Genomic DNA, 12,596 nt, shown 5'->3' on the forward strand with positions numbered 1-12,596 from the left:
TCCAATCTGTAGGAAATACAGGGTTTAGAGAAGCAAGTGAAATGACACCATAGGAAACAAAGGAAGAGTGTCGGTGTTCTACAAGACAACATGTCTGCTCTGGTCTTTTCGAAGAGTCCATATCACGAAACAAATTGAGACAGTAGGGGGACTGTTATGGAATGAAGTGTTTTGCTTACTGAATTTTCAAAAATTGAACACACCCGTGTATTTGGCAGCTAGATCAGGAAACAGAACATTGCTGGCACCCTACAAGTGGCTGCCCTCTTCCATGTATAAATTTCTTTTGGTTAAAGATTTATTTATTTATTTGACAGAGGGGAGGGGCAGTGGGAGAGGGAGAGGGAGAGAAATCCTCAGGCAGACTCCCCTCTGAGCTCGGGCCCGACATGGGGATCAATCCCAGGACCCTGAAATCATGACCTGAGCCGAAAGCAAGAGCCGGCTCCTTAACCGACTGAGCCACCCAGGTGCCCCCCATTTATAAATTTCTAACGTTGAATCACCTTTGCTTTGCTGGGACAATCAAAACTTAGTCACAGTGTACTGTCTGATTCTATATACTGTTGGATTTGGTTTGAGAATACCTTGTTTAGCATTTTTGCCTCTCTGTTCATGAATATGATTGGCCTGATATTTCCTCTTTTAGTACTTTTGTTGTTATTCCTATTTCAATATAAAGGTTATGCTAACCTTGGAATGAGTTGGGGGGATATTCCCTCTCTATTCTACGGATGAATTTGTATGGTTTTGTGATGATCTATCTTTAAAATTCTGTGGAACTCTGAAAAAACTGTGTGGAGCAGGAGACACTCCAGGGCGGAACTATAGTGCCTGTCCGACCAGGACCGCAACTGCGATGCCAACGATGGACCCCACAGGGAGACCTGTGGTGCTTCTTCCATCTGAAATAAGAAGAGAAAAGGAGGGGAATGAGTCCAAAGTCAAATATGGGGAAACCAGGAAGGGCCGTGGGGAAAGGGCCTGGTTAAGAAGGAAGGAAAAGGCCACTGAGGTCTACTGGTGTGTGTGTTGTCACAACAGTGTTCCCACCCCCTGTACCAATGCATTTCTGTTCCTCACAATGAAACCCTAGACTTGCTTTAATCTTCACGTTATCTCCCCACTCCTTGGGCCTGTGGTGGCATCCTGTTTATTTTCCTCTCACATGATGCCTCTTCCCCTGTGTCTTCTGTTCCATCACCATTGATGGTCTTGGAGGGATGCCCTTAACTGTCCACTCAACAATGATTAAAGAGAATAACATTAGCTGACTGCTTTCTAGTCAGCTCTGTGTCAGGGATCTGGGAAATGCGTTACATCTTATCTGCTGCTTCCCTGTCCATGAGGGGGCCAGGTGTCATCTCCACTTTGAAAAATGAGCATCTGAGTGTTAAAAGCCTCAGTAAACCAAAGAAGGTCAGAGAGCTGGATCGTGATCAGACAACACTTAATCTGAATTCCCTGAGACATTACAGCTAGTAACAAAAACGTTAATAACAAAAGAACAACAGCTGCTAAATTCGATTGAGCCCCAAGATTGCGTATGATTCTGACTCAAGATTTCATCTCATGAAATCATATTAACAACCCTCATAACTGCCCTGAGATTCAGCTGTTCTTTCCAGTTTTAGAGATGAGGAAACTGAGGTTCAAGAGTTTGAGCATCTTGCCTGAGGTCCAACAGCTGGTACATATCAGAACCAAGATGCTAATAAAATTCATCTAATATCTGGGAATTTTACCCACACTGACCTAGAGGCTCTGAAGGAGGCTCCCACCTCCTCCAGGCCTGCATCCATTTCACCTTCCCTGCCATGAAATATACAGGGAGGAAGGGGGAGAGGTCGAGGGTCACTCACAGCTCACATCCAGCCTGATGGGATCACTTTTGCTGGAACTGACCGGGTTGGAGACCTCACACTCGTAATTCCCAGCATCCTCCCTCCTGACAGGGCGTATGGTGAGGGTGCTGTTGTCCTGCGACAGCATCAGCCTCTCCATGAGCTTCAGACTCTGGCCATTGAAGAACCACTGGATGGAGACCCCAGGATTATTTGTGGAGCAGGTCAGGACCACAGAGTCCTTATCTTCTGTGACTGTGGTGTTGCTGGCATGGAGAAAGGGCTTGGACACTGGCTCTGTGGGGAAACACAGGAGGTGAGAGAATGAGAATGGGCCCAGGGCCTGGGCTTCGCTCCTTCCTTTGATATCTCGGCCACTCCAAGGGCTCCAGTGAGCGCTGTGAATGTGCCCCAGAGGATGGCCCTGCTGTCTGCAGAAGGTTGAGTGTCTTTGTTCAGGTGACGATCTGTAAGGAGAGGGCTGTACCTCTACCTCTGACCCTCAGTCACTTGTCTGCTCTGCCTGGACATCTCTGTAGTATCAGCACCAGGAACCTCTTTGCTCATGTGTCCTGCAACCTCATTATCTTTTTTTGTTAAGATTTTATTTATTTATTTGACAGAGAGAGACAGCCAGCAAGGGAGGAAACACAAGCAGGGGGAGTGGGAGAGGAAGAAGCAGGCTCCCAGCAGAGCAGGGAGCCTGATGTGGGGCTTCATTCCAGGACCTTGGGATCATGCCCTGAGCCAAAGGCAGACACTTAACAACTGAGCCACCCAGGTGCCCCTGCAACCTTATTATCATGAGGAACTTTTTCCCATCAGCTTCTGCCTGACTTTTTTGACCTTTTGTCACGTTGAAAGATCAGGCCTCGTTCCTTATATACCTTTCCATGTATGTTGGAGGAGGAAGACTCGGAGCTCTTCTATCTGTGTCTAAGGCAGCTTCATGTAAAATAGGGAAGCCATTTACACTGTTATAATTTACTAGGGAATGAGAGCCACCTGTCCTGTCTTCATTACCTTAGGAATCAAAGTTTTCAATCTATAAGATTTCTCACTCTGAAGAAGACTCTTACTTCCATATCTGTGTATTGACTCTCATGGTGAACAACTGTAGAGTGGTTACTGTATACAGAATACTGGCACCCTTATAAATAGAAGGAAACTACAGCCTTATAATAAAGCCCTTATATGAAATGCCCACAGTTAGCATCATCCTCCATGATGAAATGCTGAAAGCCTTTCCTCTAAGATCAGGTAGAAGATAAACATGCCACTTTCACCACCCACATTCAACACAGTACAGAAGTCCAGTTCAAAATAATTAGGAGGAAAAAAACCCACAATGCAATCAAATTGGAAAAAAATAAGTACAATTATCTGTTTACAGATGACATGAAATTTTATGTACAAAACCCTAAAGATTCCACAAAAAAACCTGTTGAATAAACAATTTCAACAAATTTGCAGGCTACAAGTGAAGATAGAAAAATCACTGTGTTCCTGACACTAACAGTGAAGTACCCCAAAAAGAAATTAGGAAAACAATTCTATTTGCAATAGCATTAAAAAAGAATAAAATACTTAGGAAAAAACAATCAAATATTTAGGAATTAACTTAATTAATCAGTCAATAGACTGTATATGGAGATCAATAAAACATTGCTGAAAAAAATTACAGAGGACACAAATAAATGAAAAGACATCCCATGTTCATGGATGATGAGACTTAATATTGTTAAGATGACAGTGTTACCCAAAGAGATCCACAGATTCAATGTAATTCCTACCAAGTTCCTTTTTTAAGGTTTCATTTTTAAGTAATCTCTACACCCAATGTGGGGCTCAAACCTACAACCCGAAGATCAGAAGTCGCGTGGTCAACCAGCTGAGCATCCAGATACCTCCCAATCAAGTACTTAAAGACATACTTCACAGAAATAGGAATTTCCAAAAATTCACACAGAAATTCAGGGGCCTAAAATAGCCAAACTTATTTTGAAAAAGAACAAAGTTGGAGGACTCCTACTTCCTGACTGCAAAGCTACAGTAACTGAGGGGCGCCTGGGTGGCTCAGTCATTAAGCGTCTGCCTTCGGCTCAGGGCGTGATCCCAGTGTTCTGGGATCAAGCCCCACATCAGGCTCCTCTGCTGGAAGCCTGCTTCTTCCTCTCCCATTCCCCCTGCTTGTGTTCCCTCTCTTGCTGGCTGTCTCTATCTCTGTCAAATAAATAAATAAATCTTAAAAAAAAAAAGCTACAGTAACTGATAATAATGGAGATCTGGTATAAAGAGAGACATATGACCAATGGAATAGAATAGGCACCCCAGAAACAAATCCTGGCATACATGGTCCAATGATTTTCTAGAAGGTTGTCAAAACCATTCAATGAAGAAAAATATCTATTCAACCAATGGTGTTGGGAACACTGAATATCCATGCAAAAGAATGAAGTTGGACCTGATTTTACATCATGTACAAAAATTAACTTAAATAGGTCAAACGACTAAAGATAAGAGACAAATAGTAAAAGTCTAAAAACAAATGTAATGCAAAAACTTATTGAAACTGGATTTGCCAATGATTTCATAGATATGACACCCAAAACAGGACAATAAAAGAAAAAAAAATAGATGTATTGGATTGCATCAAAATGGAAAACTTCTGTGCATCACAAGACACAATCCAGAGAGTGGTAGCACTGGTTATGGAATGAACAGGTTATAGGGATGAAATATACAGCATAGGAAATATAGTCAATGGTATTGTAATTGGGCTGCATGGGGACAGATGGGAACTCCATTGTGTTGAATGGAGCATAACATACAGAGTTGTCCAATCCCTATGTTGTACACCTGAAACTATGCCATATTGTGTGTCAACTAAAGTTCACCAATGAAGAAAATATGAGGGCAACCCATGGATTGGAAGGAAACATTTGCAAACCATATCCGGTAAGAGGTTAATATCCGGATTATTTAAAGGACTTCTGCAATTTAACAACAAAAAGCAACTTGGCCCAGAGGATCCTTCTTCTTCCCCATTTGTAAAGCCCCCTTTTATGCATGGGGCTTTCTGGAGCTGAGAAACACCCTCTCCACATTCCAGGCTGGATCCAAGCTCTGCCATGAGAAATTAGAGAGCAAGGGGAGGAAGAGTCTGCTGACATGTAATGGGGGAGTTCAGGGACAGATTAGGGAATTGCTTGTGGGAAATATCTTCCTCTAGGCTCCTTTCTGAAAGCCAGACAGACCTCCACCACAGCATCAGTGCAGACGCTCCAGGGATCCACTTACCAGAAACTGTGATAGTCTGGACTGTGGTCTTATTGAGGCGAGTGCCAGAGTTAGAGGCGACGCAGGTATAGGCTCCACTATCATTCGCAGTGAGGTTGGGGATAAAGAGCTCCTGTGTGGACGGCTGGGGCCTCCCATTGATAAGCCAAGAGTACCGTGTGGGTGGGTTAGAGGCTGCGTGGCAGGAGAGCCTGAGGCTGGCCCCTGGACGGTAATAGGAGTCTGAGGGGAAAATGGTGGGGGCGTCCGGGCCATCTGGAGCAAACAGAATAAAGCCACAGGTGATGTAATCTGAGGGAAGGGGAAACTCCTGGTCTGTACTGGGGCCACAGTGTCTCTCTGAGCTGGGTCCCAACCTCAATTTAAAAAGTCCCAACCAGAAGACCCCTGTGTTCACTGAGTCTGAGACAGTCACCTCTGTCCCCTCACAGGCTGGTGACCCTCTCAGTGAGGAGCAGCCCGTCCCCTCCTAGTCTTTGCTTAGGCTGGGTCTGCCCAGGTTTGCCTGGGACAAGACGCCATGGCCAGCCTGGGGGTCCAGCTGAGAGGCATGGACTCGGACACCAGAAGGACGGATGTGGCCTGGCCTCTGGCAGTATGGATTTGGGCTGGCAGCACGGGCCAGGTAGGAAGGGAAGTTACTCACAGAGAACATTCAGGGTGAATGGGTCACTACGACCGGCACTCACTGGGTTCCGGGTCTCACACTCATAGGGTCCTGTGTCATTTCTTGTGACATGGTGTATAGTGAGAGTCCTGTTGTCCAGGGACAGCTCCAGCCTGGTGCTGGCCGGGAGGCTCTTCCTGTTTACTGACCACAGGAAGCTTGTACTCCGAGTCTGAGGTTCACACGTTAATACTACAGAATCCTCATTCTCCACGGGGTCAGAGTTGTTGCTTGTGATGTTGGGTTTGGGTAAATCCACTGTGCAGACAAGAGAGAGAACATTGCCCTGGATGGTACCTGTGATTCCTTCACAAGCATCTTGAATCAGAGTTGGCATTTCTCAGCTCTCAGCCAACCTGAGTCCTTCAAGCATAAGGCAGGTCTGTGTATCTCAAGACAAACGCATGAGGATCTGAGCCTCAGAGAAAGTAAGGCCCCTGCTTTGTGTGTCTGATGGCACAGGCTTCTCCAATGTCAATTACAGAGCAGCACTGGGTCGTGCAAAACACAGGACAGAGTCAGAGACAGCCCCAGACCTGTCCTGGCTCTTCACTGACCTGACAGCCCAGCCTGGGGATGGGGTCTGAGCAGAAAGGACACCCGGGGACACTAGGAACAAGCCTGCAGGTCAGTTCAGTACTCAGACCCCAGGCCCTGCAGGGGGCAGCTCTGCCTGCTGTTTGATAATGATGGCATGAGGCAGGGACCCCATCCATGGTAGAGCTGAGTCCAATGACCAAGCNGCGAGGGGATGAGCAGGAATCAGGGGTGGTGAGGGATGAATGACCCATCATCTCTTCAGAGAGGCGTCCTGGGTGCAGCATCCTGGGAGCTCTGGCCACACAGGCTCCCTGCCCACAGCTGGAGAGACACCCACACCGCTCACTCCTTCCCTCCTAAACAAAAGCAACTGAGTTTGTTACACGTGGACCCTGGACTGGTTTCAGGTGCAGAGTCGGCAGGAGAAGGCAAGTCCTTTCCCTGACACCCAGCGGGACCAACAGCAACACATCAGGAATCAATGGGATCTCAAGTGCAGCCCAGGGAGGGGAGGATTGCCACCTGAGGGGCGGCCGGGTCATTCTGCCTCTGATTGCTCATGCAGGTCGCATGGTTGTCGAGTAAACACGGAGTGAGCCTCCATTTGCTCTCACTGCCCACACCTGCATCCCTCCCTCTGATGGAGGAGAGGACGGGGCTGTGTCTGCACACAGAACCCGGGAACTCTGATCTGCTGTCATCAGTCTGTGTGAACCTGACTCAGTGACTGTGTCTCCCTGTGCCTCAGTTTCCCCTTAATGCAGTAGGAATAATGACAAATGATCTCTACTTGCCATTCCTGTGAATTAACCTTTAAACAAACCCAAATGCCTGACCTCAATCTGGTCTGTAGCAGCTGGCAAGCAAATGGCATTGTGACTGCTCATCTCCACCAGAGAAGGCCCCCTGGGCCTGATTCTTGGTGGAGGAGGAGACCCCAGGAGCACCTCTCTGCTCTGTTCCTCCCTGGGGGCGCTGACCTTCCTCTGCGGTCCCCCAAGTCCCCCACAGCACTTGGCTAATGGACTGGGGACTTTTACGTGCTGTCCATGCTGAGTCTCAGGTGAAGGACCAGGCTCTGCCCTCCCCAGATGTGGCCTTGAGACTGAGCACTGGCGCTGAGCAGCTCGGGCAGCCGGGAAATGGTTGCTCCCAGTCAGCTCTGCCCGGGAGCCTAACCCCATCTTGGCACAGAACCCCAGGCTCACTAGGATCCGGAGCCCCAAGGCAGTGGTCTGGGCCGGGGCTTCCTGGGCTGAGCTCTGGGGAGGATCCCAGGGCCCCTCAGGCCTGGTCCTGACTGGGTCCTGCAGAGTCTTCCTCAGTTGATCCCAGAGACTGGATCCCGAGAAAGGAATTCCGACGCTAGGAAGTTTGTCTCCACTGTGTGTGTCCCACACTAAATGCTCGAACCTCAACATCGGACATAATGCCGAGGGGGACGGAGGCCCCGTCCAGGCCTGTGAGTCCCGTGTGTGTGACATAGAATTCACCCCACCCAACACCAGAGGTGAGAGAGGAATTACTCACAGAATATGCGGATTTGTCCAGTTACTTCTTCAACTTGACCATTTCTCCTCACGATTAGTAGGGTGTAGTATCCTGTGTCCCTCAGGGTAATGTTCTGGAACAGCAGGGATCCATTGGGGTATATTGTCTCTCTGCCGGTGTGTGCAGGCCCTGGGGTAGCTACTTTTGTGTTTACTGCATATGATACAATTTGACGGCTGGGCGCTACCGTGTTCCCCCTGAACCAGTAATAGCCTAGAGNGCCTAGAAGATCCCCAGGCAGACTGTGGACTCGCAGAAGAACGTCCTTCCCTTCGGCAGCATTGGGCGGCACTGATTCCACAGTGAGTTGGGCAGTGGTGGGCGGGTTCCAGAAGGTTAAGAGTGAGACTAGAAAGGAAGAGAGGAGACAGATCAGTGCCTGGAACTATGTGTTGGGAGGGAAAGCTGGTGCCCTGGAGACAGATTGGTGTTAATCCCCCATTCGGGGCGTGTGTGTGTGTGAGTGTGTGAGTGTGTGTCTCCTGCAAGGTCAGCGGCATGACCACACTACTTCAGCGCCTCTGAACTTAATTTCCTGAGAATCGAACACTCTTCCTCACGTCTGTCGCTCATTCCCTCCCTGCCCTCAGATATCTGCTCACACTCAGGGGGTCCTGGGGAGAGGCCTGCCCTGACCCCCTCCTCTAAAGACCCTCTGTCTTCACGTTCTGACCTTTCCCTGCTCTGTTCCCTTCCTGGTGCTTGTCAGTACCTGACCTCACATTCTAGATGTCTCTGCATGTCTGTCTTCCTCCCCATAGATGTGAGCTCAGGGAGGGCAGGGACTCCTCTGATCTGTGCTGTACCCCAGTGTTGGGGCAGGCTCCAGACACCCGGGGCTGCATGAATGTGTCCCCAGTATCCTCTTTGTCTGGTGTTTTTCTGTCAGGATCTAAGGTTGGTGGGAAGGGGCAGCGACTGGGGTCCCTGGTTGTTGGTATCATCAGTTTCCCAAATTCAGTCCTCAGTAATGAGTAACTTATGAAACAGCCCTTGGCTCACCACTTCCAGATCATGAGATTTTCCTGTTGCTGAGCCGGCTCCCCAGTCCTGCCCTGTTCCGCTGTTTCCTCTCAGAGCCCTGTCTTCCTGGGAGACCCCAGCCCACCTCTGTCTCCCATCCTCCCACCCCCTCCCAGGGATCATCCCTCTCACCTGCCAGCAGGAGCTCCTGCCAGGGGAAGAGTCCTCCTCGGAGAGGGGCCAAGGGGGGCTCCATGATGCCTGCTGCTGGCTCTGTCCCTCCCTCTGAGAAGAGCTTCTGCTCCAGAAACGCTCAGGAGCACTTCTGTCCTGTCCTCTCAGCTCTCCTGTCTCTTCTTCCTCTGTGCTGAGTGGCCTCCAGGGGCAGGATTTCTGGGCGGGGTCACGTGGGCCAGGGGGCGGGGTCTCTGGCAGGTCTCCTTCCCCTCCTTCCCCACATGTTCCTCCTGAATCCTTTGTCCCCTTCTTCCCCTTTCATTTCTGTCTATACTGCCANTTCCCTGGGAACTGCTGAGGCCTCTCCCTCTTCAGCTGTGATTTCCCACCATATGCGAGAGCTAACACGCCCTTGTTTGGACAAGCACAAGGCTGTGGCGTTGGGGTCCGGTGACCCCCACAGCTCAGGGGCACAGTGCAGTGTGAGCGCCCCCACAGCCCTCTCTCCTCCCCGCGTGGCTTTCCCTTCAGAGCAGGAGCCTGGGGGCTGCCTCAGGAATGCTCATCGCAGAGGTGTCACACCCACTGTGCGCTGGAGTCACCTGTGGAACTTTATCAAGACTGTGAACGCCCAGGTGACACCTAGAAATGCTGCTTCAGCAGATGCCCAGCCAGGCGGAGACCCCATGATGTGGGGGTGGGGCCTCCTCTCCCTCTCCTGTGCCCACGGAGGGTCTAAGGATCCTGTGAAAATGCGGATTCTGACTCAGCAGGTGTGGTGTGGACCCCAGAGTCGGCCTCTAACAAGCTCCCAGGTGATGCTGGTCATCCCGGCCCGGGGAGCACACTCTGAATAGCCAGACTGGGGGGGAATCAGTTCCCTTAAAGGATGGCCCTTCTCCCTACTCCCAGCTGGCCTCTGCTGTGTCCTGGCCTTGAGTCTGTTAGCACCACACACAATGCCCCAGGGTCCCCAAATCCAGGGGATTATTTCAGAGAAGCCCACTTGGGCACCCGTCTCCCCAGTGTTCTCACAGGCTCTGGGGAGTTGGATTGACTCCCCTCAGCAAGGTCTCAGAGATGACTCTGGGGGTGAGAAAGGGGCAGGCTGGGTGACGACTGGTGAGGGACCCAGGGTCCATCCCTGGGTGTCCCCAGCCTGGCCTCTGCTTCCAATGACAGAGACCCAGGACCAGGTGTCTCAGGAGCTAGTTCTCAGGTGCGAAGGGGGTTTCCTGAGTGTCCCAGGAAGAGAGGAGGTGGTGGGAGGTCAGGTGGCTGGGGCTCCCAGGAAGGTTTTGAGGAGACCCTCCATCTCCGTGTTTGTTGGCTGAACTGTGGCCCAGAGACTGTCCATGTGCTCCTGAGCATCCCGGGCAGCCCGTGTCCTCTGCCTAGGGGACTTTCCTGTGGTCACCCTGCCTCCTCCATGGGTGGTGCCAGGCAAGGAATAGGGAGCTGCGCAGGGACGCCGACATACTATTGTTCTCCTAGGGCCCTAGAAGGAGGGCAGGACAGAACCAGACACGTGGGAGGGACCCAGAAGGGTCTGTTGGAGAAGGGGATGGAAACCAGGCTCCCCCTTCACCTCCTTAGCCAAAGCCAGCTTCAGGGTTTAATTTCCTGTGTGTTGTCTGCATGTCCCTATGTCGCCCCCTGAAGGCGATGCTGAGGTGCTGCCCAGGGATGCTGACCAGGCTCCAAAGAATGTGAGGGTCCCTGAGACCTGGGCAGAGGTGAGGGTCTGGGCAGCCCAGGTCCTGGTCCTTGTGGGTCCTAGACTACCTGACTCCATCCCAGGGCAGAATGAGCCCAGCGAGAGGACAGGCACTGCCGAGAAGATTCCTGATCCCGTGGAGGAAAATTGTCCTCCCAGAAGGATGTGTTCCCTCAGCAGGCACTCTCTGTCCTCGAGATTTCAAGGAATGACCTAGTAGGGGTCTCTTGAGACTTTGGGGAAAAGGCACTGCCCTGGGAGGCTGGGCACCACAATGCCCTGTCTCCCCATCACAGCGGGGGGGAGGGGCGATTCCATCCAAGTCATCTGTGTCCCTGTCTCTCCTCTACTCTAGATCTCCCCACAGGAACCAGAAGCTGGAGGACCTCCACCCGGAGACTCAGCTGAGGGATCCCAGGGCTGCCTCTGTTAAAGGGGAAGCGACCCTTGGCCCCAGGGAAACAAAGGCAGATCCTGGGTTCTCCTGTCCCATCTGCCCAGGGAAGTTCCCCTTGTTCCCCAGGACTCCTTGGGCTGCTGAGAAATCTTCAGGGAGACATAGCAGATGTCCCCACAGACCAGGAACCCTCAGGATGTGGAGTCACCTGCTAATGTCTTTTGAGGTCAGGGTAGGGCTCTGAGCTCTCCTGGTCGTAACTGCACCTGGGCTGGTGATCCAGAATTTGCACCAGGTCAGACCTCTGAGAGAAGAGGAAGGACACAGGCTGCCCACCCAGGCCTTCCAGGGAGAGAAGACAGTCACAAGACAGAGATGGGAGGGGCTGTCCATGTTCTGGGAGTGAATGGGTGTCTGGCCTCTAACTGTAGGAGGTCCCTGTCCTCCCTCCTGAGTCTAGGAGGAGTAAAGGCCCAACAGCCTTACAGGGACAGCCTCGGGCACGTGCTGGCCTCGTCCCATGTTGATGCCAGTGCCCTGGGTCTGCAGGGAAGAGGCTCTGACCCCAGGTATCACTTGGCGGGGGGGTGGACACATCGTTTGGTTTCCCTCATGCATTTAAGCAGTATTTACTCGGCTTCTGTGTTGTGTCAGGCCCTGGGCTGGGTCCTTGGACCTCCACAGAGAAGAGGACAGATGGGGTCTGTGGATTCATGGGATTTACCTTGTTACAGGCCCACAGGCACTCAGGAAATCATGGCACTGAGGAGTCTATTTTTTTATTTTTTTATTTTATTTTATTTTATTTTTTATTTTATTTATTTTATTTTATTTTTAAAGATTTTATTTATTTATTCAACAGAGGTAGAGACAGTCAGCGAGAGAAGGAACACAAGCAGGGGGAGTGAAGAGGAAGAAGCAGGCTCATAGCAGAGGAGCCTGATGTGGGGCTCGATCCCATAACGCTGGGATCACGCCCTGAGCCGAAGGCAGATGCTTAACCACTGTGCCACCCAGGCGCCCCGAGGAGTCAATTTTAATCGAGAGAAGGGCCAGGAAGTGAAAGTGTCTGGTGCGTCTGGAGCATGTCAGGGGGTCTCAGGTGATGGGAGGGTCACATGGAGCACCCCCGAGACAGTGACCTTTTGGCTGAGGCTGGAAGCTTGTGTGAGTGGACCTTTGCCCCTGGAAGGACAGGGGGTATGGAGGGAACGAGCTGCCCACAGAGGGACTAGTCTCAGTGGGCAGATGCCTGGCTAACCAGAGGGGCTGAGTGGGTCCAGTGTGGGGAGACTGGAGAGCCCGGAGGACTGTGACTGAGTGAGGCAGGGGCAGTCAGACCCTGCTGGGCCGGGGGCGCACTGAGGAAGGCTCCAGGCTCTGGATCAGCTCTCCAGCATTGTGGTGTACTAGGAGGGAAATGTGGAAGAAAAAGTCTTG

At 51.1% G+C, this 12,596-nt stretch overlaps 1 protein-coding gene across 3 annotated transcripts in view; it reads right to left on the bottom strand.

Annotated features, from left to right (window-relative positions):
• LOC117804565 (carcinoembryonic antigen-related cell adhesion molecule 1-like) overlaps positions 1 to 9,245 on the bottom strand; it is a 10,551-nt gene extending 1,306 nt beyond the window's left edge. Inside the window, exons 1-6 of one of the 3 annotated variants that reach the window (XM_034672380.1) lie at positions 9,058 to 9,244; positions 7,882 to 8,250; positions 5,791 to 6,069; positions 5,145 to 5,399; positions 1,863 to 2,141; positions 7 to 905 (exon numbers count right to left, since the gene is read on the bottom strand). In XM_034672380.1, the coding sequence (XP_034528271.1) occupies positions 826 to 905; positions 1,863 to 2,141; positions 5,145 to 5,399; positions 5,791 to 6,069; positions 7,882 to 8,250; positions 9,058 to 9,121 (1,326 nt within the window). In that variant the 5' untranslated portion in view covers positions 9,122 to 9,244 and the 3' untranslated portion in view covers positions 7 to 825. Of the gene's footprint in view, positions 1 to 6; positions 906 to 1,862; positions 2,142 to 5,144; positions 5,400 to 5,790; positions 6,070 to 7,881; positions 8,251 to 9,057 lie in introns of those variants that run through there. The other 2 variants (XM_034672382.1, XM_034672381.1) reach the window with 2 other exon arrangements.
• Between the last annotated feature and the right edge of the window lie 3,351 nt (positions 9,246 to 12,596).

Source organism: Ailuropoda melanoleuca, chromosome 12 (genome assembly GCF_002007445.2).
Source record: "Ailuropoda melanoleuca isolate Jingjing chromosome 12, ASM200744v2, whole genome shotgun sequence".
Lineage (NCBI taxonomy): Eukaryota > Metazoa > Chordata > Mammalia > Carnivora > Ursidae > Ailuropoda > Ailuropoda melanoleuca.